Genomic DNA, 26,335 nt, shown 5'->3' with positions numbered 1-26,335 from the left:
AGTAAGTTGGATCAAAATTGGAGGAGAAAAAGAAAAGACGATTTGCTACCGTACTCGGTTCGGACACTGTAGCAGCGTCGGATAGCGTAGCGCCATGATATTGTAGCACTCGGATTACTGTAGTGTCGCGGCACTGTAGCTCTCGTGGTTACTGTAGTGCTTGCGTGTGATTTTGGAACTTGGACTCTGGATCCTATTCTTATTTAGAGATATATTTTTCGATATAAATAGAGACCGAGGGTATATCCTCGGTATGCTTTTTGTGAGATTTAAAATTAGAAAATTAGAGTTGAATAGTTGTTGATTCTGGGTCGACAATTTCGAGAGGAGCGCTGTTGGTGCGCTTTGTAAATTCTAGTTGATGCAATAAAGTCAAGTTTATTTGATCTATGTCTTCGGCTTTCATTTACTAGTGATTTTCTGGATTCTGACGATCTAATCGGCGCTGGTGACTTTCTGGATTCCGACGATCTGATCAGCGGCACAGGAGCGTCGCGATCAAGGTAGCGGTGGCATAGGAGCGAGACGATCAAGATATTCCTCGACAGAGGTAATCTTTTATTCCGCGAAAGATTTTTAGGTTTTGGTTTTCTCTACCATTCACCCCCCCTCTAGTAGGTCTGTTTAACTCTGTTTCGATCCTACAAGTGGTATCAGAGCCTCGTTTACTTCTTTTTGGATTTTTATTCGATCTTCAGTTTCCATGGCTAATAAATTTTCAACTAAGCTACATGTGTTCGATGGTACTGATTTTCCCTATTGGTGCAAAAAGATGAAAGCTTATATTATGGCTGAGGATTATGATATTTGGTTAAAAGTTGATAAACCCTATGAAATTCTTGATCAGATTAATACTGCTGCTCGAAAAACTGAATTTGAAAATAATTGCAAAGCTCGCAATATTTTACTAAATGGAATATCTCGTTCTGATTTCGATCGTGTTTCTCATCTTGAAACCGCAAATGAGATTTGGACAGCCCTAAACAATTTTCATCAAGGGACTTCCAATATCAAGGAACTTCGTAAAGATGTTTTTAAAAAAGATTACATGAAATTTGAGATAAAATCTGGAGAGTCCTTGGATGATTACCTTGCTCATTTCAATAAAGTTTTAAGCAATCTTCGATCTGTTGATGCTTCTTTTGAAACGAACTATTCTCAATCTGAAGTTTCTCGACACTTTTTGAATGGTCTTGATATGTCTACTTGGGAGATGAAAGTTACATCTATTCAGGAGTCTATGGACATGGCTGCTTTGACTTTAGATTCGCTTTACACTAAACTCAAAACTCATGAGATGAATATTCTATCCCGTAAAGTTGAGTCTAAGTCTAATGCTTTGGGTTCTCCTGCATCCTCTTTCGATAATGGCTCTTCTTCATCGGCACTTAATGCTTTTTCTGCTTTTAACGCCATGTCCGATGATTAACTCGAGCAACTCGAGGAGGAGGACTTGGCTGCGCTTATTAACAAGTTGTCTCGAGCTATGAATAATATCAGGTTCAAGAAAAGAGGAGGTTGAGTTCGTTGCTTTGCATGTGGAGGGCTAGATCACATCCGATCTCATTGTCCCAAGCTAGGGAGAGCGAAGAAGGACGACAATGGATGATGAGCCGAGGAGTTCATTCAGAAGAAGGAGGTCAAAGGAATCTCTCAAGGAGATGTTGGATCAAGTCTGCGCCGCCTTTGAGCCACTAAGCGATGTAGATGGACATAGTGAAGAAGATGAAAATAAAGGAAGGCACATCTCTGGTGTTTGCCTCATATCGCGTGATGAATCAGATTCAGAGGGTGAGGACAATGAGGTAAGTTCTCTTGAACAAACTATTCTTATTTTAAGTGCAAAAAATAAAAAATGTGAGAAGATGTATAAGAAACAAGAGTTTGTAATTGAATCTCTTAATGCTGAAATTGCTAGATTAAAATCTCTTATTCCTAATGACGATGATTGCAAAAATTGTGAGGTTTTGATGCATGAAATTTCAAAAATTAGAGATATTAATATTTCACATGATCTGAAAACTAAATCTTCTTTTGCTCTTGGTTTTGCCCTGCTTACACGCACTTGTGATGAGTTGTTTTTAACTAAAAAGATGTTGAAGAAATATCGAATTGCTTTTTATGCTAGTTTGATGTTTAACATGCTTTGTGCTAAAAAGTTAAAACAACATCGTGATATTTTAGATTGCTCGACATGCACATCAAACAAGATGAAGCTAAAATATGCTTTAGCTCATGTTGAGTACATGGAAGAAATTGTGAAAACTAATGAAGTGCTTTCTTGCCCCAAATGTTATAATAGCAAAAATGTCAAGGTTGATTGCAAAAATTGTGCTAATCTTGAAAAAGTTGTTTCTTATTTGAAAAGTTCTTTGAAAAGATTTTCTAATGGTAAGAAACAACTTAACATGATTTTGGATCAATCAAAAGTGACTAGTTGCAATAGGGGTGATGGTTTCAAAACTTTGACAAAACCAAGTAATGAAAAACAGTTTTCAAGTCTGCTGGTTTTATGTTCTCTCCTTCTGAAACACTGAAAGAAACAAAAACAAAAAGTTCAAAACCATCTATTTCTAAAGAAAAATATAATTGCTCTTTTTATGAAAAAGATGGACACTTGGTTGGTTTTTGTTTTAGACTTGCTCGAAAACAGAAAAAGGATAGAGAAATTGCTTTTGCAAAATCAAAGTGGCAAAAATCGAGTTTTTCTTCTCGGAGAACGGTCAGACCGACTTTGTACCAGCGATCAGACCGACTATCGGTTAGACCAAACCCACAGCCAGACCGGCTTCAGGCAGTTTCTTCCAACCGAAAACATGTTGAATTTTCTACTGGTTTTGTTTCTGTTGGTTCTGGTCGTGTGTCTCAGTACTGGGTTCCTAAGTTTTTATTGTCTAACCCAAGTACTTAGACTTCGATATCTGCTTTTGTTGTAGGCTTTTCAATTGCCTATTTTCATGGAGAATTTTGAGTTATGCGTCCTTTTGGCATCAATTTATGGGGAGTTTTGGCTCTTTGTTGTGTTTATTTTTTTTTCTTTTTTTGTTTTTGCATGGTGTGATATTAAAAAACAAAAAAAATAAAATTTAAAAGAGAGCTTTGTTCTATGCTTTGAGTATATTCTTGTGCTTGCTAGCAATACTTGTTAGGTTTTGTGGCTACTAGTTTAGCTTATATGTATTTTAGTTTTGATATGAGTAATTGCTTTTACATTTAAGTGATATGATACATGACATATAATTCTTTTACTTGAATTAAGTAAATATGCAATGTTGATACTAGCACTAATTTGGATGATTGGCGTTCATATATATGCTTGATGATTTTTGCATTCCTCGTATGCTGTTTTAATGACTCAAGTGGTGAAAAAAAAGAAAAAAGAAAAGAAAAAAAATGAATACCGAATCCTTGGACAGTCTTGACGACAAGGATATATTCGATGTGAAAAAATAATAGGTGCTGAATCCTTGGAAACAGTTTTTACGACAAGGACGTACCCGAAATATGTTTGTCTTGAGATTGAGCACGTCAATTTGAGAAAGAATATTTTAATCTTCTGGTCTATATGTGATTGTCATTCTTTCCTTGTTAGGCTAGTAGATATGTTGCATTATAAATCATTGAAATCATGAATCTTTAATGTTGATTTAATCTTAATTGTACTAGATGTGATTCATGTTTAAACTTGAATGCATGATTGATAGCTAACTAGTCATTTTATCTAACTTGTTATTGCAATACATGCTTTTGAATAACTTTGGGTATATTGCAAATGCTCTCAGAAAAAAAGTTCAAGATTAAATTGTGACAAGTTTTAAATATTGCATGACATATACGCTTTCATGTTTCATATTTTTCCTTTTGAAATTCTTGATGAATCATTGTCAAAGAGGGAGAAATATACAAAATACATCTCGAAAGGGGGAGAAACAAAATTTTGCTTCGATTTTGAAAACAGTCGATTTTGTGTTTTTTGTCTTTATTTTTAAAAAACAAATATGCATTTTGGAGTTGTATTTTAGAGTTATTGCCAATGTGTTCACCAAGGGGGAGATTGTAAGATCATAGTCATGATTAATATTTTGTGGTGAATAGTTGGCTTGTAAATTGATAGAATTTGGTTTGAAACGGTTATGGTGTTGGTGTGAGTGTGTGTGACTAATGTGGGTCAGGTTGCGATATCTGTACCCGAATACGGTTGGTTTGTCTCTATGTGTGCAGGAGACTTGAGGTCAACTGAGGTTTGGATGGCGAGGACCATGACTAGGTTCAAGGAGGAACTGAGGTCTGGATGGTCAGGATGTCATGTGACATGGTTGGACTAGAGTCGTGATTTTTGGAGGTCAATATCAGTCAACGGCGGTGGGATCGTGACTAAGCTCAGGGAGGAGCTGAGGTCCGAACGATCGAGGATGTCGGGTGATGAACGTTGAATATGAGGTGACACATGGTGGAGGAACAACATGTGGGGAAGGAATCGTAACGGGCTTCACATGTTGTATGTGTAAGCGCCGGAAAATCACGAAGTAAGTCGGATCAAAATTAGAGGCGAAAAAGAAAAGGCGATTTGCTACAGTTCGGATACTGTAGCAGCGTCGGATAATGTAGCACCGCGGTACTGTAGCACTCGAATTACTGTAGCGTCGTGGCACTGTGGCTCTCGCGGTTACTGTAGTACTTGCTCGTGATTTTGGAACTTGGACTCTGGATCCTATTCTTATTTAGAGATAGATTTTTCAATATAAATAGAGACCGAGGGTATGTCCTCGGTATGCTTTTTGTGAGATTTAGAATTAGAAAATTAGAGTTGAATAGTTGTTGATTCTGGGTCGACAATTTTGAGAGGAGCGCTGTTGGTGCGCTTTGTAAATTCTAGTTGATGTAATAAAGTCAAGTTCATTCGATCTATGTCTTCGGCTTTTATATACTAGTGATTTTCTGGATTCTGACGATCTGATCGGCGCTGGTGACTTTCTGGATTCCGACGATCTGATCGACGGCACAGGAGCGCCGCGATCAAGATAACGGTGGCATAGGAGCGAGACGATCAAGATATTCTTCGACAGAGGTAATCTTTTATTCCACGTAAGATTTTTGAGTTTTGGTTTTCTCTGCCATTTACCCCCTCTGTTAGGTCTGTTTAACACCCCTCTGTTAGGTCTGTTTAACTCTGTTTCGATCATACAGAAACAACTCGTCATGAACATACTGCAAGTACTGCTATTTTGCCCCCTCTGTTAGGTCTGTTTAACACCCCTCTGTTAGGTCTGTTTAACTCTGTTTCGATCATACAGAAACAACTCGTCAGTCTGTTTAACACCCCTCTGTTAGGTCTGTTTAACTCTGTTTCGATCATACAGAAACAACTCGTCATGAACATACTGCAAGTACTACTATTTTGTCGTGGCACATGTAACTGGCAAAAGAAAACAAAAGCTAACATACGTGGGAGGCCAGTTAAGTACGAGACAGTCATTTCTTTTGCTAGCGGACTGACGAATTTTCTTCCGGGAAGGCCCCGGGGTGGCCCACCAATTCCATTAGACCATTTTTCTCATGGATGAAGAGGTCTCACTGCTTTTAAAATTTGGTATTTTTATAAGAGAAGATACCAAATTTTATATAGAAAACAGTAGCACCTTATGCTATTTATGTAAGGGTAGGTAAAATGCTGATTCCATTAAGATGGGAAGCATGTAGAGTTAGTTACAGCTCGGTGTTAAGTTGATGTTTGAAAATCCTGTCTGCATCCACAAAATGATTTCATCTCTGATCGCATTGAAGAGTTGCGGTGCCGACCTCGGATCAATTACCAAAAATATGCACATTACGCTCGTTCCAAATCATCCAGAAGATTAGGAGACGAACTGAATCGAAAGACTTTCTGAACTTTAGCCCGAACTTCAGGCGTCTCTAGCCGCCACTCAACGAGCGCCAGGTCCATTTCGCCGAGCACTTGATCTCCATACCGCACACCGGACGAACAGAGATGATCACAGCTTTGGTATGACAGAGCACACAAAATGTTTGCTTCGGCCACGTAAACTATCAGCTCTGAGACATCTTCCAGCCAAGCGAAGAAACAGACCTTCCTTTGGCTGACGAATTAATGTTGGTTAGTGAGGTGAGCCTCATCATACTTTCGCCAGTTTTTGTAAGTGACATGCAGCAGTGTGTAGAATGAATGCATGCAATTTTGGATTTTTCAAATGCAAGTGTTTTCCTTGTCATAGAGAATAAATATCAGAATACATAGTACATCCATATTTCCTTGCAAGCTTTGAGCGACGCCAAAACCGGCCGGCAATCAAAAGCTTGAAACGTGGCAACTACGTACTCGTACTTAACCCAGTAACCCAGACTCACACCCACACTATATTTTTGTGTCCTCCTTATCGCAGCTTAAGCTTACACGCTTTCAACGGTGTCGCGCAACGCGACGCAGATTACAGCAAATAATATTTGGGAGAGTAGTATTTATATGTGTAGCGTTTTTACCCTTCTACGCCGTCCATCTCGCGGCCGGCCGGCGGATCAGTTGCTCAGCGCGACGGCGGCCTCATGCACGAGCGGCTGGGTGGCGTGCGCGACGCCCTGCGCCTCCCGCTCCACCTGCTCGCGGCACATGTCCCGCGCGCCGGACCCCGACATGCGCTTCACGAACGCGGCGAAGCGGCGCCAGTTGTCTGGCTGGAACAGGTCGGGGCCCATGCGCAGGTAGGTGAACGCCACCATGCGCTCCTCCTCGGCCTTCTCCGCCGCCGTCGTCACGATCTGGTCGTGCGCCGTCTCGTCGTACCTCGGCAGCGCGTTCTCGCCGGCGAGCCCCACGCCGGACTCGCGCGCCGCGGCGGCCACCTGCTGCACCAGCGCCTCGGGCCGGCACTGCGCGTCCTGCGGCTGCTCGTGGTCGCGCATCTCCACGCACGTGAAGTTGAGCACCGCGCCGTGGCGCCCCAGCATCCGCGCGATCGGCTGGTACCCGTCGTGGTGCCTCGTGTTGTAGTACCCGGCCGTCAGCTCGGCGGCGTGGGAGCGCGTGCCGTAGTGCCAGTGGATGCCAGCCACCTTCACGGAGATCTTAACTCCCGGGGTGCCGGTGAACACGCCCGACGCCGCCGACAGGATGCGCTCGCCGTGCTCCAGGAGCATCTGCGAGTACCAGCTCATGAAGAACTCACCGTACGGCGTGTTCCACCCGCCCTCGCGGCGGAAGAACGGCGTGTCCTCCGGCCAGTTGTTGTATCCGCCGGAATCACCCGGCCCGGCGTTGCCCCACTCCGGCTTGCCCACCCCCTCCGCCGCCGCCTTGAGACTGCTCAGCATGTACTGCGCATCAAAAGAACCATCACACCCAGTCAGATCACCGGACACACGCTGCACCACCGTCCGCGAAACAAGAAGAGAAACGGCAGAAGCATACCCTGTCGTAGCACTGGAACTCGCCGATGCCGGGGAACCTCCAGGTGCCATTGCTCTCCGGGTACGACGGGTAGCGGAGCTCGCCGGCCGGGCCCATGCCGACTTGAATCTCCTGCACGTCGAGCGAGGTGTCATCACCGGTTAGCACGCGGAAGCAATCAAGAATGGTGAAAGGAAGAACCAGTCGCCAGAGTTGGCACGGGGACGTACGACGATGGTGTTGCCCATGAAGGAGGCGAAGTGGTCGCGGAAGGCGCGCATGAAGTCGCCGTAGCACTGGACCGGCGTGCGGCCCTTGAGCACCGGAAGGGCGTCGGCGCCGAGCGAGATGTACTCGTGGTTGCGGCGGCCGGACCGATCCGTGTAAGCCAGGTCCTGGTCCTTGTCCATCTCCTCCAATGCCCATCTCGGAAGTGGTATGCTGCAACGAACACCATCAATTCAGAACATCATAAAGCTTCAAACGGCAAGATCAAATGAAGCTCTCTTATTAGCAATCACGTCAGTAATCTAATCACATGACCGTAAATAAAATAGCAAAGCCCCAAGCGAGCTGCAAGATGCGAGGCCCTGGCACGAGGTTCTTCTGGTCACAGATCTCGTGGTGAATCACATGCAGAGTGCAGCAGATCGTACGCTCGCCGGGGGCAGCGCCACCGTCCAAAGGGGATCACGTTTAGTACTACGGCCACAAAAAAGATCGTGTTTTTATTTGCCAAGAGAAATGGGATCTACGGTCGCTGACATGCGGGGTCCAGTGTGATTCGTGTCAAGTCCACATCCCACATGTCGGTGTAATAATTTATCACGCAAAAGTGCAGTAAAAACAAAAGGATAAGTATAGATGGCACAACCGGCGCCGGTGACCTCTACATCACGAGAAGCCCGTTGAACTCGCTGAAAAATCCGAGCTTTTTGCTAGTCGAAGCAAAATCACCAACGGCACCGGGAGCTTCGTGAACCAACGTGAAAGATCTAGAATTTGTTTGTTTCCCAAGAGGAAAAAAAATGGTATTTTCCATTTTGAGGAGAGCGATATCGAAAGGTTCTGACCACAGCTACCGTATTTGCTGGTGCCGACAAACACAACAGCATGGCATCATAATCATATGCATGTTATCTAATCCATTTGTTTTTGTGGTTTTCTGAAGATAATCTGAGCTTCTATGCAGAGAATTAATTGCATGTGGTTATGGGCAGTGGGTACCAAGTGCAGCTGAGCCCATTCCATGCATGAATGCTGCAAGAACATGGGGAATTAAAATGGAGGTGATCGATCTGCGAAACGTACGTGACTGAGTCGCCGACGTTGCCGCCACACTGGTGGAACGACATGACGGCCTGCACCTTGAGCCCGTTCTTCTTTGCCATCTCCATGAGCTCCATGTAGCCGGCGAAGTTGTAGCGGCCGGGGGCCTCGCTCTCGGCGATGCCCCACCACACGTCCACCATGATCCCCTCGGCGCCGGCGCTCTTCAGCGCCGCCAGGGACGCCTCCACCGCCTTCCGCCGGTTCAGCCCGTTGCCGTCCTTGCGCACCGTGTCCAGCGGCATCATGACGTACACCGGCACGCCCGCCTTCCGCCGCTCCTCGCCGGCCACGTCCGGGTGCTCCGTCTCCGGCAGGCTGTCCACCAGCGCCTGGCAGGCCATGGCGAGTTCTGGCTTCCCGGCCAGCAATGGCTCCGGCGTTTGCGCGGGCGCCGACGGGTCAACCGTCAGCGTCTGCAGCTGCAGGCCCGGAGCCGCCGCCGGCGCTACCGACGGCGCAGACGCCGTCGCTGAAGCCGCCGCAACCACCGCGGTGCGGGGCGCCGCCGGTGCAGCAGCAGCAACGGCCGCCGCGGCGCCGGTCTGGTGGGCCAGGTTGAGCGCCATCATGCACAGATCGGCGTACGACGACGACGACGACGACGTAGGATCAAACGGACACAAAATGAAACGAGCTACCAAAAGCTTTCACAAACCGAGCTCCTCAGACAACCAAGAAATCGTAGCGAAATGGATGTTGGAAATGGATTCGGGTTAGGACTTGGGGATCTCCCTTATTGCTGCTGCGCCGAAGCGACGATGTCCTCGAACGGACTTAGTGAGGGTTACCGGAGAGGGACGAGGAGGCGAGCGGCTTAAATAGAGGGGGGAGGGGCGGGTCCGCGGGTGTCACGAGCGGCGCGTGCGGGGTGACGTGGCGCGAGCTGCGCCGGTGAGGGGAACGAGAGGCGGTGGCGAGACGCGACTGGAGAAGAGGGGGCAGGGCAGCGCAGCCAGTGGACGGCGGGATCCGCGACGCGTGAACCGGCCTCGAAGCGTCGTGCGGGACGGCGACGTGGGTGGCGGCATTGGGCCACGTCGCGCGCGGGGCGCCGGATGGGCGACGCGTGCGCGACGGAGCCGGCCGATGTCTCGGCCGTTTCTGGCGCGCTAGAACCGCTTTTTTTCTTTTAATCCATGGCCAAAGCCGTGGTCGGCTTGGGTTGGGTTCCAAAATCTCTCCCTCTCTCAGCTTCTGCTTCACATGCATTCTTGGAAAACTGATACACTTTGCACACGTCCCGTGAGCTCTGTGAGGTGATTAGTGCAGTGTGTTAGCGACTGATGATGCACGTTGCACGCTTGACACTGGATGGCGCATTCAACAAATATGGTATGGGTTCAGGTGAAGTAACGATTTTATGATTGCGATGGATCGAGCTGTTGTACAATGCGCGGTAACACTGATCACTAAAATACTTTAAAGAACTTGAACTATTATTTTACCCCTACCTCTTCTCATCCCATCACTCGCGCAACACGTTCATCCTCTCTCTCATATGACAACCGTCTTTAATCGTAAGAGTAGTCTTGCTCAGTGGTGACCTAGGAAGATGTTACTGACGGTTTATAAATGTGCTCTCCATCAACGTCGCCATCACCAGTATGGCAGAAGACACGAAGCTTAAATGAAATTGAACGTTATCTCGCATCAGGCAAAAAAATTCATTATTTTAAAATCAGAAAAAAATTGAAGAGAAACCATTTATTTTCTCTATAGACTTATTAGCACATTATTAGTTATATAGATATTTTCTCTTCTTCAATGTCTCTTCTATTAATAGAAGATCCCTGGCTGCGAAGCATAATTTTACCCTAACCTAACGTACTGTCCATAGTCCATAGATCAAATTATTTCATGCTATGAGTATATACTGGATCTATTACAATAAATGAGTATATTACGACTAAATATAACATTTCGGTAGGTGGATCCAAAAATAATTCTAGACACTTCCGTCAATTCCATTTGTATTCGTAGATATGTTCCGTATGAGGATTAGGTTTTTATGGACGACGTTAATCTCTGCATTTGTGGACAGCTAAAGAATATTTACTCAATGCCACAGCTTATGTGAGTTATGCACCGTGTCCTTCGGAATCTGGAGAACGCATGATGTAACTGTAGCTTACACCTACATAGCACTGCAGTGGATTTAGATCATCTACGTATAACCTCTGCAGTATTACTCATTAAATATCACAATATGTAAATCTAATAGCACGTTAAGACTCGCTTTGCCCATCGCAGAGGATTCATTCCCAGCTTAGCAAGCACATGACCGGAGGTTCTACGTTTGCGTTAAGACCGCCTAAATTTGGTGCAAAACCAGCTTGTAGCCGAATATGTCAAGAGGACAAATTACCAATTTGGGGGTAAATTTTGTCCATCCACGCGTCACTTTTTCGCTGGTAATATCTTCTCGCTTTTCTAATTCTCGACGCCAAACTGGGTTGGCTTCTATTTTTGTGGCTGAGAGTTGGACTACAACCTGATGAGAAGGCTAATCTTATCCTGTCTGTGGTTGTGGTGAAACAATCACAGGTTTCCCCGGGTTCGACTTTATCCGACGTATATTTAACATTTTCATCGTTTTGTTTCGCAGCTGTAGCTTCCATTTGAAAGCAAAGCAAAAGGTGTCTGCTTTCTCGTTTATAAGCTACTCCTACAGGAGTAAGAAAGTTGCTTCGATTGCGAACATCTTATTATAATAGTATGTCCACCCTGAAATTGCTTAGACTACCAAGAACATCTGCAGGATTCAAGAATGATAAATCGAAGGAATCATCGTAACACGCATAACATTTGGTAACCAAACCATACAGCAACTCTCCCCCAAACGGAAATCTGGCATTAGCGATAGAGTTTCAGCAATATGAACCCAAAAATGCAAAAGATAATTTCACATCTTTCGCTGCATTTTCTGAAACGACGGAATGACAAAAACAGAAGCTTTCAGCAGCCACGTATAATCAGGGCGACAAGGGTGAAATCAACCATAGCAAATTCTTTTAATGTTAACCACAGAGGTTCAGATTCCATACAACAAAATGGACTAATCAGTACCAAAACATTCCGATAAGCATAGATGCTAATTGGATTCACCAGTTCAAGAAACAGGCATTCTAGTAACCACCCTTGAGATCATTGACCACATCATACGGAATGGGGGTGACTGTCTCCAGTGTAGCACCCTCAACCATGAAGCCAGGTTTGGGTCCCTCGGGCTGCCTCTTGGTGCTGATAACCTCCCCACGGGCCTTGGCTTCAGCCTTGAGCTGATCGTTCTTGATTTTCCTCAGGCGGAGCTCCTCGGTGCACCTGGATGGCTGGACATGCTCCACACGGACATGGATCCTCTTCCTGATGATCCGGTTACCAACCTGATGACAGAAAGCACTAGTTTCAATGGAATGCTACCACAACAAGTAGCTCCATATTTGATTTCCATACTCAATACTCAATAGTCAATGTTTGACATTGTACTCAATCTATATGGTGCACATGTGATTTGTGAAGCAGAAGCGCATATGCTAACAAATGAATCAAGCCAGCCTATATGCATCTGTGATCTTGAAGCTGAAGAATAAATATGCTAACTAAAGGATGGAGAATTCAGAGCGACATGGCAGGAGTGATTTGTTACATAGAAATGCAGTAAAATTGCAGAAACATTCATAAAACCAAGCATAAACGGATCAGGAACCACATTGGGTTGAAAGAAAAAGCTACATACTGTGGTTAGCATGTAAATTTGTATCATCCAAACAGGCTTTCCATACTGCTGCTGGCGCAGATGGGCAGCCAGAATGACAAACTGAATGTATGCCCATCACACGTGTAACGTGTGCCACAAAAACCTCTCCCGTGGAATACCACGCCACCCCATGGCTTAAGAGGTAAGCGCTCGGCCTAGGGCAAAAAAAGTAAATAGGACGGAATAGGTCTGGAAACAAGATAATTTGAAGTTGGAACAAGAAATTAGCGTCACATTGAACCATATACATTAGGATGTATTTTGGCACTCAAAATCAGACACCACACAGATTACACTGCTACCAGTATTCCATGGTTTCAAAGCAAAATGCAGAATCGAGTGCTGTCATTTTGCGGCATTCCAGGAGCATTCGCATTTTGATTAACATAAGGTTGACTACACATATCTACACGAGACATAATAACCCTCCTGTACAGAATCCACAGATTCAAGGGTAAAAACCACCTGCAACATTTCGCGCCGTACTTACTGTATAAATAAACCTCCTATGCATGATTCAAGGGTAAAAAAACACATGTAACACTTGCCGCCGCGATTACTTTGCAAATATTAGCAGTTTTGCATAAGCACAAAAAAATCACTACTACGTATTAACATTCAGCGAGCTAATGGAGCACGAAATATTCATATCAGATTTAAATGATTGCTATAAGTTCCAGCGAAAAAAATTAAGACGCGCGGTGCCACTAAGAATACAGATCTAACCGATACTTCGCCTTCGCCTTCTCCTTCTGATAAGAGAAGAGAAGAGGGAGGGAGGGAGAGGAGGAGATGCCGCTATTATGGGCGGCGGCGGTGGATTATACCTGCTTGTTGATCTCGACGCCGATGGCGCGCTTGGTGACGTTCCAGACGCGGCCGGTGCGGCCGTGGTAGAACTTGTGCGGCATGCCCTTGTGCACGGCGCCGTTCACCTTGACGTCGACGTAGTCGCCGATCTTGTACGTCCTCAAGTAGGTGGTGAGCGGGATGTACCCCTTCTTGCGGAACGGCCGCGCGAAGAGGTCACGCGTCCGCGACCGCAGCCCGTGCCCCGCCGGCATCTTCCCTCTTCCTCCTCCTCCTCCTCCTCCCTGCTGCTGGTGCTGCTTCTGCTGCTGCTGTGGGCGGCGGCGGGAGAGTGTGCGGCGCTAGGGTTAGGGTGCAACGAGGTGCCACCATTTTATAGGTGCCTTTTGGGCCGCGGGCTATAGGTGACACTATCCCGTAATGGGCCGAGCTGTTAGAGCGCTGCACCAAACTAGTTTGTATGTTGGGCTTTATCAGGCCCATATAGAGATCCTCACGCGTCATGCATAATTGCGCTGAATGGCCCAACGCTGAATCGGACGTGAGCTGAGACATGCTCGGACCAAACCAGCAAACAAGGGCTGGATTGGTTTGTTACATGCCAAAAATATTGGTAATAACAAATCATAGGAAAGTTTGTGTTAATGTTAATATTTTGGTAATAACAAATCATAGCAAACAGGGGCATCCATAATATAATTCAAAAGTGGTCCATAAGCAATATAATATATGATTCAGTCATCTAGCAACAATGTAAAACTAGTCCATAGCAAAGAAATAACTAAAACTACCCATAAGCATATGAGCTGCTCATAGAGAATAAAATATATGATTTGTCTCTATCTCTTCTCTCCCCTAATGCTATTTGCTATCCATATCCATGGTGAACTATCCATATCCATTGTGAAAGTTACAATAGTTAAAAGTTTATATATATGGTCCCATCTATATGAACTATTTTTGCCATACACATTGTTATTGCTCACAAATCAAACAATGGTCAAATTTACTATTCAAAGTGTCAATGTTTTGGTAGGGCAAATTTTGGGTTCAAACCAAACATGTTTGAGGCTAAAATTGGCCTTACCAAAATTGTCGATATAAAAAATTGACATTACCAATGTTAGGTAAGGTAAAGTTATATCTGGCTTGAGACCAAACTGAGCAAAAGCAGAAAGTTATATTTGGTTTGAGATCAAACTGAGCAAAAGCAGAGTTTGATACAGTTTTATTTGGCTTCTAGCAAAAGGCCCTGCCAAAATTTAACACCAGACCAAATATTTGAAGAACACGGGTTAGGATGACCAAAGTTTTGGTAAGGCCAATTTTAGCCTCAAACCAAATAAGACCCAACTGACGGAAATCACTATCAAAAGCTTGAATTTGAAAAAAAAAATGGATATAGATCAGACAAATGACTCTCATCAAAAATTTTCTACTCAAAATTTAGCATTAATTCAGAGCTACAATTCAGAAAGATCAGCACTAAAACTCATCTTTTGTCTTTGAGTGATCTGTTCAAGTCTCCTGAGATAGCTTTGTACTAGGTTGTACTGTTGTAAGGCAGGCTACGAAAAACTCTGCCAAAGCTAGCATTTGCCAAGTCTACGAACACTTCCTCGTCCTGATTTGTGATGATGCTGCAGCATGACTACGATTAGTTTCAACCCTGTGCCTTGACGTTGCTTGAGTAGGTAGATGACCAGGCTTCATTTGAGCATGTAGCTGACTGGGTTGAGTGCTTGGCAACTGTTGATGCATTGGTGGGTCAATATTGTAATCAGAAACTCCCAGCTCCGAGGCCAGATTAGCAAGTGCCTCATTCAGTTTTGTTTTGTTAAGATCTGCCCATGGATCTTGCTGGCATTGAATTCCCTGGGTTGGAAGTGAAGAACATCGAGAAAGCTGCAGTTCAGCACTAACCACCCTGCCTGGATCGACCTGGAGATATGATGTTGGCTGAACCTGGAGTCCCTGAGATATACCTGGAGCAACCTGATGATGTGATGTGGGGTGAACCCTGAGTTCCTGAGATATCACTGGTGTACTGGAAGGATTCTGAGGTGAGTAACCCCGTAAAGGCCTAGCAGCACCGAGAGAATTATGAAATACTGCAGAGGATGCTGGCTGAGATTGTGCTGCAGATGGTACTGACTGAACAAGGACAGAGTTAGAGACAGGATAGCCCAAATGGTTAATATTTGTGGATGAATAAACTCGAGGATCTGCACCATCACTTCTGAATCTTTTGTGCGAAATGTTTGCCCTAGGAGATGATGCTTCTTGCATAACAGTTTGCCCCACATTCCGTGGAACTCCAATAAGCGGATGCATCAGCTGTTGATTATGGCTCTCAATATTTGAAATAGAAAACCCAACTGGAGAATGTCGAGCTAAAGTTGATGGTAATGGTTGTTGAACTGATAAATGATCCCCTGTATATTGGTGCAATGAAGCTGCAGGTGAGATTGGCTGAAAAAAGTTACGGATACCTTTACGCTTAGATGCTGGCATGTTTTTGTGCCTGAATGACTGCCTCATTTTATTCCATTTTGCATCCTTGTCCGTAGCATTACAATGATCAGTAGGCTTTGTACCACTGCCCCAAAAGGCGCAGGGAGCAGGAGAGTCACAAACATAACAGTGGCACTGCATTTATAGGAAGAACAAGCAAGGTTATGCTAATGCATTACAGTTGGAATGGCAGGTAATAGTTATGGACTATATACTTTTATATGAATCAAGAAATAATGTCTCATAATATGAACAGAGCAGGGGTTGCTTACTGACCATAGCACAGTATTCTGCACGAGAGTTGGTTCTGAATAGCATGCTAACACATAGATGGCGTGGATGGGGGAAGTCCCTGCATGCTAACTGAAAAAAGGGCGCAAATGTCAAGTAACATGTACTCCTGTAAAATTTGAAGTTTTAGATGAATCACTAGTGCCGGAGTATAAATCGATAGAGATGCTGAAAGGAAAACATGTATTGCAATAACAATGACTGTAGCACCAGCAATTCACTTATTTAGGCACTAACCAGTACTAGGTTAGGTTTCATGTTATTGCTAATTTATCGGTTAGCATCTACAAGAATAATATAATATGTTTGTGTTTCCTTTCATTCCAGTTCATATTTGGGTTGGCCTTTATATTCTCCCCTCTTGGCCGCTGCTGCTAGCAGATAGATGGTTGTAAAACTGTTTTGCTTCCTTCTAATATACAGATGCACAAGCCTCTTGTGTGTTTGCAAAAAAAGGCACCAATTGCAGCCATTTTACGATTTAATAAGTGCATGGGAACTCAGACAAGACCACATATGATATACATCAGCAGCGCAAAACGATTACTGAACTATTGAGTATTACCTTCCACAAAAGCTTAAGCTTCAGAATGAGTTTAGTAATGCATAAAAATTAGATAAATCCAATAAGAGTTTTTGCATAAGTGATTAACAACAGGACAAACGACCATGCAGATTTGATATTACCTCCGTTCCACATTATACGATTTTTTGGCTCTCTCTAGATATATATGGATGCTAATAAATCTAGATACATATATAAAATGTATATATTAATCCATGGACGAATCTAGGTAGAGCCAAAACATCTCATAATGTGAAACGGGGTGAGAACTTATAAAAGAAAAGGTTTTAACAGAACCAAGATCTAAAATAGTGAACTTAATTTGTGCTATCAAATAAAGTTTGGTAAACTTAAATAAACTCCTACAATAATGAATCACAATTGTGCATAGATTAGATCCATTTGATGAGTCCAAGATTGTTAATATCGACTAGAACCAGGATCTGGGCATGTGTTCAAGGCCCCATAAAGGAGCCCAAATCTACACTTAGTAAGGAAGAAAAACTCAAAAAGATTACAAGGCCCAATCCCATGTAAAATCCCATGCATGCTACTGTATCCAGACACTGTCCCACCGTCGCGGTCAGCTGCTGAAGTGTTGATTCATCCATGCCTCATCCAGCCACAAGACCGCAACTCACCAATGCCAGAACTCCCTCTCCCGTATTCCCTAATCACTAATCCCAAATCTTAATCTCTATTGTTTGTAGTAGAGAGAAGCAATTACAGATCGCAGCACCAGCTAGCAAGTAAAGTATGTATGTGTGATGTGTCCATCAATCCATTAGTTCTTTGTGCCATCACAATTCACAAGTCATAAATTAGGTTTTTCATCTTTAATCTCTAGTTAAGTCTGAGTCTAAGATTCATGTTATAAACAGTGAGGAGTTTATTTCATCAGTTATCATGTCTTCTAGAAATAGGAGGTACGATTGTGTATATAGAAATAGGAGGTAGTATGATTCTAGTTGTGAAAAGCATAAGAAGAAAAGAGACTGGTTATACTACACTTTGAAGTTTGAAATTTTTAGGGCCCCGTTAGACGTTTCACACATGAGCGGCCCTGACTATACCGGCCATGTCTAGTTGACAAACAAGGCAATGATGGTTATGCATATACTAATTGAAAATTTCAACCTGGTTTGGCTTATCACGACGAAGACAATGTAGGATCTGAAGTGCAACTAGAAAAAAAATAATAGATACTAGAAGCAAGCAAGTAAGCAATACCTCTCCTTTCTCTGAAATTATCTGCAGTTCTTCTGGGTCAGCTTGCCCAGGTCTCTCCTCATTAACAACGACAACCGCCTTATCAGGGTCACCGTCTAGCACCACGCAATTATCGTCGTCACCATCATCAGCAGCAGCCACATCACATGCAGCCTTTTTGTCATCCAGCATAGACGCCAAAAATTCCTTGAAGGCAGAGGGATCAATATCGTCTAAACCCTCCCCAACTCCATTGCAGTCTTGAGGTCGAGGATGCGAAGCCAACTCAGAAGGAACTTTGGGAATCTTGCCAGCAACAGGAATCGCATCGTCGTCGGAATCGATCTCAAGAACAGCCTCTGCCGACCCCATTCACCCCCAAAAATCTCCACCTCCGAATAGAACGATTGCCAGGGAGACGAAGATGCCCACCGCCGTGGACCAAGAAACGGAAGCACATCACAGACGGCACCAAGCCGATGAAAAACACAATCTTTGCTCTACCAGAGGACGCTTCGCGCCGGAGATGACCAGAGTCTTGCAAACCGATGACGAAAAATAAAAAAGGATGAGATTGCGGCGGCGCCGGGAGAAGCAATGCCTGCGTTCAAGAAGAAACCAAGAGGGATTAGAGGGGGGGGAGCACAGTTCTTGAAATACTTTCTGCAACTCCAGAGGAACAGAGAGGGAAGAAAACCAAGAGGATGGGGGGCCAGGGGAGAGAAGCGGAATTCACCTGGAGTCTCTTCGCGACGCCAACGGGGGGAAGAGCGGAGCAGACGAAAAGACGAAAAAGAAGAAAGAGGGGGAAAAGGGATGGTAGTAGATGACGAAGGTGAAGCAACTGCAGGCCTGCACCCTCTCGCTTTCGCAGAGATTTTGGTTGTTGCAGGCAGCAACACAGCAGGCGGAGCCGGTGGCGTCGTGCTCGTGCTCGCGCTCGCGCGGTGCCTCCCGCGGCTGGCACGCGGGCTCGCGGAGAAAGAAGCGGCTGGCCCCGCTCGTCAGTGAGCTCCGATGTGAAGAGGTGGCGAGGGGATGACAGGAGAGGAGAGGAGATGAAATAGACGAGCGGCGGTGGCGGGAGTAATGGCCAACTCTGCGCTCTCCGTTTAGGTTACTTTTTTCATGGGGAGATGGACCGTGGTTGCGGATAGGTTGAACCATGGTGAGTAACAACAATTCCTTTCTGTTTTTTTTTTTCATTTTCTCGACCAGAGTCAGAAGCGACTCGAACGGTGTTTTGGAAAATTTGTGGGAGAAATGTCACGTCAAATGTTTGACCGAATGTTGAAAGGGGTTTCGGACACGAACGAAAAAACGAATTTCACGACTAGCCTGGAAATCGCGAGACGAATCTTTTGAGTCTAATTAATCCGTCATTAGTACATGTTGGTTACTGTAGCACTTATGGCTAATTATGGGCTAATTAGGAGATTTGTCTCACGATTTCTTTTATAACTGTGTAATTAGTTTTTTGATTCATCTACGTTTAATGCTTTATTTAGATGTCTAAAAATTTGATGTGATGTTTTTGGAGAAAAATTTTAGGAACTAAACAAGGCCATAGTTTGTGTGTTTGTTTTTTGTTTTTTAAAATAATACATGTTATACATGATAAGAGGACCTGCTAGTCTAACCGTTGTAAAACGTGTTTATATTTTACATTTACACAATTATTATAATCCGCTTTTGTTTATTTAAGTTGTTTGCAATTAAATTCGTATTAGTACGAAATTTATTGATTTACTACATGTAAACATGTTCACGTACATCAAATATTGTAAGTCTGTAATATACTGATGTACCTAACGTATAAATTGTACATCGATGAAATGGTAGCTAAGATATTTTTCTTCACTAGTAAGCTAGTGTAACATGGCTAAGGCTCCATGAGGTCAAATTTTCATTTATAGTCCCGATGTTTTCAGCATTATCACGATTTGCACATATATACTTAATTAAGTTGTTGTATAGCAAGCTTTGGGCTAACATGGTAACTAGCTTGGAAAAAAACTTATATTCAATACAATTTGAAATAATGACAAAGTTAATTGTATAACAGCTCACACCTTGTGAACAAAAATCAATTCTACGTGTTTGCCGAGCTGAGCTGACCAGACAGCCAGCAAGTAACATCAATAGTAGCTACAACTAGTCATATGCTCCTATCTCTACTATAGCCAAGTGTTATCTATTAGACACATGCCATAATTTTCACCTCTTCACTTGAGTTGTTCCTTATGAAAGACAAATATGAAATAAAACCTAAATAATAATGGGGCATATATTAGCTAAAAGGCAATAGTCCTACGATTAAATTTCAAATTCCAAGGGATGGTCTGCTGAGTTGGTTGTGCTACAGGAACCAAACAACAACATCAATGCAACGATTATAGGTAGCCATCTATAGTCAAACTGGCATTTCGAATCCCTAACTCTATTGTAGCCGAGCATCTAGATTATGCTATTGTAGCCAAAACATTACGACCAACATATCCCCAATTTAGATGGTCATCATTAATTTCATAGTTGTGCTTGAGTTGTTGCTAGCAAAGATTATAATTAAAAGGATATGTTTAATACTGGCTAACAATGACAGCCTTATGATCAAAACTTTCAGGTATATAATGAGACCGTTCGATGATATGAATGTCAGAATGTTTATAGTATAGCAACCAAACAACGCATGTAGACTAATGGTTAACCATCTATAGACTTTTGGTTTTTCATGCACCGCGACCGTGTGGCGTGGCGTGGCGTGACTTACCAAACGAACTCCAGGTCCAGGCCCTCGGAAGTTTCACGCGAAAACACACGGCTTTTTTCGACGAAAGGTCAATGGCGCGTCAGTTCGTCAGGGCTTGCATGCCATGCCGGCCCGTCTGCAAATGGAAGAGATCACACTATAACGGCCGTAACACGATCAGCCTCCACGAACGGCCGGGGAAAAGATGCATGTCAATATTAGTAACTGTTTGGTTCCAATCAACTTTTTTTTAAGTTTCTGTCGTATTAAATGTTTGAACACTAATGAGATGTATTAAATATAGATTATTAATAAAAATTCATCTTATTCTCTGGACTATTTCGCGAGACAAATCTATTGAGCCTAATTAGTCCATGATTAGCAAATGTGATGCTACATTAAATATTTGCTAATCATGGATTAATTAGGCTTAACAAAATTATCTAATGAAATAGTCTGTATTTATGTAATTAATTTTGTTATTCGTCTATATATAATACTCCTAATTAATATACAAATATCCGATATGGCAAAAACTACCAAAAAGTCCATGATCTAAACAGCCCCTTAGTCTCGACAACTTTTTAGTGTGTGCAGTTAGTCTCGACGACTTTTTAGTCTGTGCAGTGCGGCAAACTGCCGGTGACATTTTTGCTGAAAAAAGATTACTGTTAGTGTTTCACATTTTATTTTTAAACGGATCTCATGAGCATGAGTAGCAAAAATTTCTTTAGCACCGGTCACCAGTAATGTTTAACTTTGTCTTGAGGTTGAGGGACTACCTATATATCTCCCACGTGATTTTTTTCACTAAAATCATATGAATGTAACTATAATATAATTATAGTAATCAAAATATAACTAATATGCAATTACAAATACAACTGATATATAACTTGTATGTGAATATTACCTTCGTTCTTAATAAGTACATCCTTGTAGTTCAAAGGGACGGAGGTAGTAACTTTTAAGCAAGTTAAAGTATAATTTCACATTAGTTATATTGTAATTATATGCTATTTTATCTTCGTGATAGTGTGGAGCTAGACGAATTTGTTCTTTACGTTTTGATGCGGTGCCTTGTAAAACCGGTTTGATGTAATGTTTTCTGGCTTTATTGAAAAGTTGGGCTTCGGCCTTTATAAAAAATGCTATTTTATTGCAGTTATATTAGTATTATAGTTGCATTAGTATAATTTTAGTAAAATAAAATACACGAAGATCTGTATCAAAACTGAATTCTGAATGAGCAGTCGCGATGCCATAAAATTTATCGAGGTAGGTAGGTCGAACTTTGTAAGCAGATTTGAAGCCCAAGCCCGCTATGAGTCGAATAAATTTTTGTCATCTAGACTTGCGGGACAAAAGGCCCAGGTTAACCCCGAGCCCTTTCGGCCAGTCCACAAATGTGACCCTTTTAACGTGGAAAAGGAAAAAAAATGTCAAAAAGCCCAGTCCTAGACTACCCCAGTTAATTATCCAAAGCCTAGATAACATAGCCTAGTAATCTTCTCATTCTAGGCTGGCCCATTGGGTCAAAATGACGAAGAGAAAATGGGCCAGGCCTTTTCTTCCAGCCTAGGATTTCGCGGACCACCCAGAATGCAGCATGGAAGTGAAGTGACCCTGGTAGGAATAGGTTAACATGTTACATTGACACGAAGCTGAGATCAGGGCCGCAGAATTCAGATACCACAAACGTGATTCCGCTTGGTGATTAAAACAGCAGTTGTACAGACATACTGGACCAGCCATTTAGCGCTCCAATTATTGGGAAGCTTAAAACTACTCACTGAAATGAACGCGAACCTACCAATCTACCACGTGCTACAGTAGTTTCAGAGACAAACAACAGTGCTCAGGTCGTCGCGGAAGCCAAGGACGAGTGAGCCGCCGCCGCAGCAAACCCAGCGTAGCCCAGCGCCTCGCTGCTGCTGCTCCCCTCCGGCCCGTCGCCGTCGTCCGTGTCCCACAAGAACGCTGCGTGCGCCGCGAGAACGTGACTGCAGCAGAGAAGAAGATCACAATGGTGCAGCCATTGATGGATTCAGGGAAGGAATGGGAGCTTGTGTGGGAAGGGGAGGGGAGCGAACCTGTTCTGCGGGGACGCCTTGGCTGCCCGCTCGAAGTAGCTGGAGGCGCGCTCCTCGTCGCCGTGCACGTCCCAGACCAGCTTGGCGTACTCCGACAGGAGCTCGCCGTCGTTCGGGTCGGCGAGGATGGCGCGGGAGTAGTACTCCTCCGCCCTCCGGCTGTCCCCTTTGATCTACCCGATTGATTGCATTTGCAGGTGAGACATTGGAATGATTACCAAATCTGTGCTGGAAATTTGAAGAAATGGACTAATGGAGCGTGGTGGATTTACCTGATACAGGAACTGTGCGTAGTTTCTCAAGAACAGGCCGTTGCATGGATCTTCCTCGATCATCTTCCTGTAATGCATCTCGATGTCGGAGCGATTCCCTCCGTTGTCGGAGGTCACCAGGTAACTGCCGCCGCCGCCGCCGGAACCGCCGATGCCACTGCCGCCGCCGTCGGCGCTCAGCAAGCCGGAGCCGAGGCGGTCGATCCCGAGGCCTCTGGCGAGGAACAGCGGGTGCTCCTGCGCGAACGTGCTGCTGCCGCTGAACCGGAAGTTCCCAAAGCTGAGATCTTGCTCCGCGCTTTCGTCGTCGTCGTCGTCCTCCTCCTCCTCGTCCGTGGAAGCGCCGTCGCGTTGCGTGAACGACTGGATCGTCTCGAGCGCCGCCGGCTTGGAGCGCGGCGCGCACTTGGCGGACGGCGGGAGCTGATGGTGGTGGTGGTCATCCCCGCCGGCGCCTAGAGCGGCGAGGTTCCCATCCGAGCAAGCGCGGCGCAGGCCACCGAGGGAGCGGCCGTGGACGTCGGAGCCGCCTGGCGTGAGTCGGCAGGAGAAGACCGGCGCGAGGTGCGGAACCGTCGGCGACGAGTCGCCGAAGAAGTGGACGGCCGGTGAGGACACGGCCGGCGAGTGGCTCCCGGACGGGAGCAGCGCCCCCAGAACCGGCGTGGACGCGCTCCTCGCAAGCATGTCAGCTCACCCTACCAGAATTCCCTCTCCCACAAGAACCCCGGTTGCTCCTCCGTTGCTGTGGCTTGCTGCTACTAACTGGAGATAGAATAGAAGAAGCAGTTGTGTTTGGCTCAAATTAACCACGGTGAGCATCGGGGAAGGGGAGGCGTTTTGGCCTGACGCGCCGAGTCCGTGTCGCGCCGCGCAGGGGAGCCGCCATGCCTCCACGGCCCCCCGCCCGCGTAGGGTGGGGGTGGACGCGTCACGTCGCGTCGCGCGGGTGGTGTTGTGGTGTGGTGTGGGGGGGAGACGCGGCTCCGGATTGGAGGGGCTCGACGGCCGCATGTTACGTGTACGGTGTAGGCCACCCCCTTTCCAGTGCTCCACCCATCGGCCATCGACGACGGCTCTTGTGTTGTTTTGCGCTTTTGTGTGGGGAGCCGCACGGCGGCTCCGCCGCACTACCGTGCGGACCGCGTGGTCGAGAGAGCGACTTCGGGTTGTTCTCACGTGATTTTTCGGCGGAGAAAAGGAGAGACCGTTGCCTCGTTGGTGCCTTGTCTTGCGTTGTTAAGGCCCAGTTTACTTCGCGGAAAGAAAATTTTTAGTATTGTATAGAACGTTTGAGTATATATCAAAATAAGTTTTTAGACATAAATAAAAAAATAAATTTAATAGCTCGTCTGAACACGAGACGAATCTTTTAAGCCTAATTAATTTGTTATTAGCACATGTGTTACTATAACACTTATGACTAATTACGGACTAATTAGACTTAAAATATTTATCTCACGATTTCTCCTGTAAGTGTGCAATTGGTTTTTTGTTTTATCTATAATTAATACTCTGTTTATGTGTTTAAAGATTTAATGTAATGTTTTTGAGAAAAAAAATTAAAAACTAAACGAGACTTGTTTGGGTTGTTCTCCCGTGATTTTTCGCCGGAGAAAAGGAGAGATCGTTGGTGCCTCGTGTTGTGAAGTTGATGAAACTCTGCTAGGACTAGCGGAATCTGCTGCCGTTGGAGCTGGGCGTGTACGAAGCCTGGGGTTGTGCCATTGTGGAGGTGTGGAAGCTCCTGCCGTGTATCGCGCGGGGCACGTGTCCATGGCGACTATGATTGGAGGTACACGTATGAGTGCAAATGTATGGTCACTGTTTGTTTTGGTTTCGGATTCTTTCTTTTTTTTTTAAATTGGGAAGCCTCACGTGCGTGGGCAATAGAACTGATCAGTGATAAATGAACACTCGTGTCTGCCGAACCCAACCCATAGTTTTAGCGTGAAATTCTTATATGTATAACAAATATGTTTTGCTATAAGCCATAAGCACATAACCAGGAAAACCAGGCCTGAGACAGCTTAGATTTAAGCTTCACGCTTGTTTGAAAAAATGCATTAGAATGGTACTAAGCTTTTGTTAAAATTTATTGAGAAAAAATATATACTCAGTCATTGAGTACTAGGCTTAGGAATTTTGTGTTTTTGCCTCTGCCTATAACCATAACCATGTTTAAAGACTAATTTTATCATTACAAAATAATATCATCTTTACCCTTTCATACAATGACAAAGATACCTATATGGAGGGTGCTCATAAACCCAGTTTGAAAAACTTTTTAAATATATAATATCTATTTTTATCACATGTACACCCGTCAGTTCAAATCTAAGCTCCGCAACAACTCAATATGAGAAAACAAATGATTGACACCCTATTTTGTTTTAGCCCTACCCATACTCTCTTGTTTGTGCCAAGATAATAAATTCATCATTGAGCCCTACCCATAGATTAATCATTACTCTCTCCATATTTTTTTATATAACATCGTTGACTTTTAGGTCCATGTTTGACCATTCGTCTTATTTAAAAAATATATATAATTTTTAGTTATTTTGTTATAATATGATTTATTATTATAGAAACTTTAATTATGCATTATAATTTTGTATATTTGGATATAAATTTTGAATAAGACGAATGGTCAAACGTGATTCTAAAAGTCAACGGTGTCATACATAAAAATATGGAGGGTGTACTATATAAATCTTACTTGGACTAAAAGTTTTACAACATAGCAAAAATTGTTATGGTTACCTTTTTCTCCATCTCCTATTTTTTAGATTTTTTTGTTAGTAAGTAAAAATATCCCATCATAAATGTACTCATAAAATTATATTGGATCATTAGTCACCTGTGTTTGATTTATATATAAAGGCACTAAAAGCAATGGATTTTGAATTTTATTTATTAAATATAATTCTGTATTTCAAAAATTCACATAACTATCTCATGCCGCCCTCTAGGAGGATGGAATACTAACGTGTCAAATGGCCACCCGGCCGGGATGGGCGTCCGACAACGGCACGTCGGACCATTTTACATTTAGCTCCTTTCCACTCTATTCTGTCCTGGAGACTAGAGGTTGAGCATATTTTTCTTCAATTTTTGCCCATTGTGCTCCAGTGGAGATTCGACCTGTGGTCTTTCTAGATAGAAGAGAGATGATGATCACTGACCCAATTACATATGTTAGACATATATGTATCAAACCATGGTTCAATTGCGAAAATTTCCCGGGGCACGCATGGCTATTTTGTATTTACCCCCTTGACGCTTTTACAGAAAACGGAAAGGGGCTAAATGCAAAATGGCTCTACGTGTTGTTGCCG

The 26,335-nt window shown here is 44.1% G+C and overlaps 4 protein-coding genes across 4 annotated transcripts; all 4 read right to left on the bottom strand.

Moving 5' to 3' along the window:
• Positions 1–6,194: 6,194 nt before the first annotated feature.
• On the bottom strand, positions 6,195–9,512 carry LOC102722469 (beta-amylase 2, chloroplastic). The gene is made up of 4 exons (XM_040521996.1): positions 8,714–9,512; positions 7,633–7,843; positions 7,424–7,534; positions 6,195–7,329 (listed from the first exon to the last, which is right to left on the bottom strand). Exons 1-4 carry the CDS (start codon positions 9,301–9,303, stop codon positions 6,535–6,537), a joined length of 1,707 nt encoding a protein of 568 aa, XP_040377930.1. The 5' UTR covers positions 9,304–9,512; the 3' UTR covers positions 6,195–6,534.
• Positions 9,513–11,721: 2,209 nt separating this feature from the next.
• LOC102722192 (60S ribosomal protein L21-1) lies at positions 11,722–13,657 on the bottom strand. Its single transcript, XM_006649321.2, has 2 exons — positions 13,319–13,657; positions 11,722–12,117 (listed from the first exon to the last, which is right to left on the bottom strand). Exons 1-2 carry the CDS (start codon positions 13,553–13,555, stop codon positions 11,860–11,862), a joined length of 495 nt encoding a protein of 164 aa, XP_006649384.1. The 5' UTR covers positions 13,556–13,657; the 3' UTR covers positions 11,722–11,859.
• A 1,033-nt stretch (positions 13,658–14,690) lies between these two features.
• On the bottom strand, positions 14,691–18,775 carry LOC102704601. Its single transcript, XM_006650960.3, has 4 exons — positions 18,617–18,775; positions 17,902–18,481; positions 16,092–16,178; positions 14,691–15,950 (listed from the first exon to the last, which is right to left on the bottom strand). Exons 2-4 carry the CDS (start codon positions 18,250–18,252, stop codon positions 14,907–14,909), a joined length of 1,482 nt encoding a protein of 493 aa, XP_006651023.1. The 5' UTR covers positions 18,253–18,481; positions 18,617–18,775; the 3' UTR covers positions 14,691–14,906.
• Positions 18,776–22,185: 3,410 nt separating this feature from the next.
• On the bottom strand, positions 22,186–23,906 carry LOC102721906. The gene is made up of 3 exons (XM_006649320.3): positions 22,995–23,906; positions 22,723–22,895; positions 22,186–22,632 (listed from the first exon to the last, which is right to left on the bottom strand). Exons 1-3 carry the CDS (start codon positions 23,679–23,681, stop codon positions 22,488–22,490), a joined length of 1,005 nt encoding a protein of 334 aa, XP_006649383.1. The 5' UTR covers positions 23,682–23,906; the 3' UTR covers positions 22,186–22,487.
• Between the last annotated feature and the right edge of the window lie 2,429 nt (positions 23,907–26,335).

The sequence above is a fragment of the Oryza brachyantha genome, chromosome 3 (assembly GCF_000231095.2).
Source record: "Oryza brachyantha chromosome 3, ObraRS2, whole genome shotgun sequence".
NCBI classification, from domain to species: Eukaryota; Viridiplantae; Streptophyta; class Magnoliopsida; order Poales; family Poaceae; genus Oryza; species Oryza brachyantha.
This window is presented reverse-complemented; position numbering and strand designations above follow the sequence as displayed.

What these genes read in the sequence shown, in the direction of transcription:
- LOC102722469 (XM_040521996.1), bottom strand. Translation starts at nt 9,303, where the DNA reads ATGATGGCGCTCAACCTGGCCCACCAGACCGGCGCCGCGGCGGCCGTT. An exon ending in AACGTCGGCGACTCAGTCAC is followed by an intron (nt 7,844 to 8,713) that starts GTACGTTTCGCA and finishes TGTTCGTTGCAG; the next exon opens with CATACCACTTCCGAGATGGG. An exon ending in AGTTCCAGTGCTACGACAGG is followed by an intron (nt 7,330 to 7,423) that starts GTATGCTTCTGC and finishes TTTGATGCGCAG; the next exon opens with TACATGCTGAGCAGTCTCAA.
- LOC102722192 (XM_006649321.2), bottom strand. Translation starts at nt 13,555, where the DNA reads ATGCCGGCGGGGCACGGGCTGCGGTCGCGGACGCGTGACCTCTTCGCG. An exon ending in GCGTCGAGATCAACAAGCAG is followed by an intron (nt 12,118 to 13,318) that starts GTATAATCCACC and finishes TTCTGTCATCAG; the next exon opens with GTTGGTAACCGGATCATCAG.
- LOC102704601 (XM_006650960.3), bottom strand. Translation starts at nt 18,252, where the DNA reads ATGGGGTCGGCAGAGGCTGTTCTTGAGATCGATTCCGACGACGATGCG. An exon ending in TAATTTCAGAGAAAGGAGAG is followed by an intron (nt 16,179 to 17,901) that starts GTATTGCTTACT and finishes CCCTTTTTTCAG; the next exon opens with TTAGCATGCAGGGACTTCCC. An exon ending in GTGCAGAATACTGTGCTATG is followed by an intron (nt 15,951 to 16,091) that starts GTCAGTAAGCAA and finishes CTATAAATGCAG; the next exon opens with TGCCACTGTTATGTTTGTGA.
- LOC102721906 (XM_006649320.3), bottom strand. Translation starts at nt 23,681, where the DNA reads ATGCTTGCGAGGAGCGCGTCCACGCCGGTTCTGGGGGCGCTGCTCCCG. An exon ending in ACGCACAGTTCCTGTATCAG is followed by an intron (nt 22,896 to 22,994) that starts GTAAATCCACCA and finishes TCAATCGGGTAG; the next exon opens with ATCAAAGGGGACAGCCGGAG. An exon ending in AAGGCGTCCCCGCAGAACAG is followed by an intron (nt 22,633 to 22,722) that starts GTTCGCTCCCCT and finishes TCTCTGCTGCAG; the next exon opens with TCACGTTCTCGCGGCGCACG.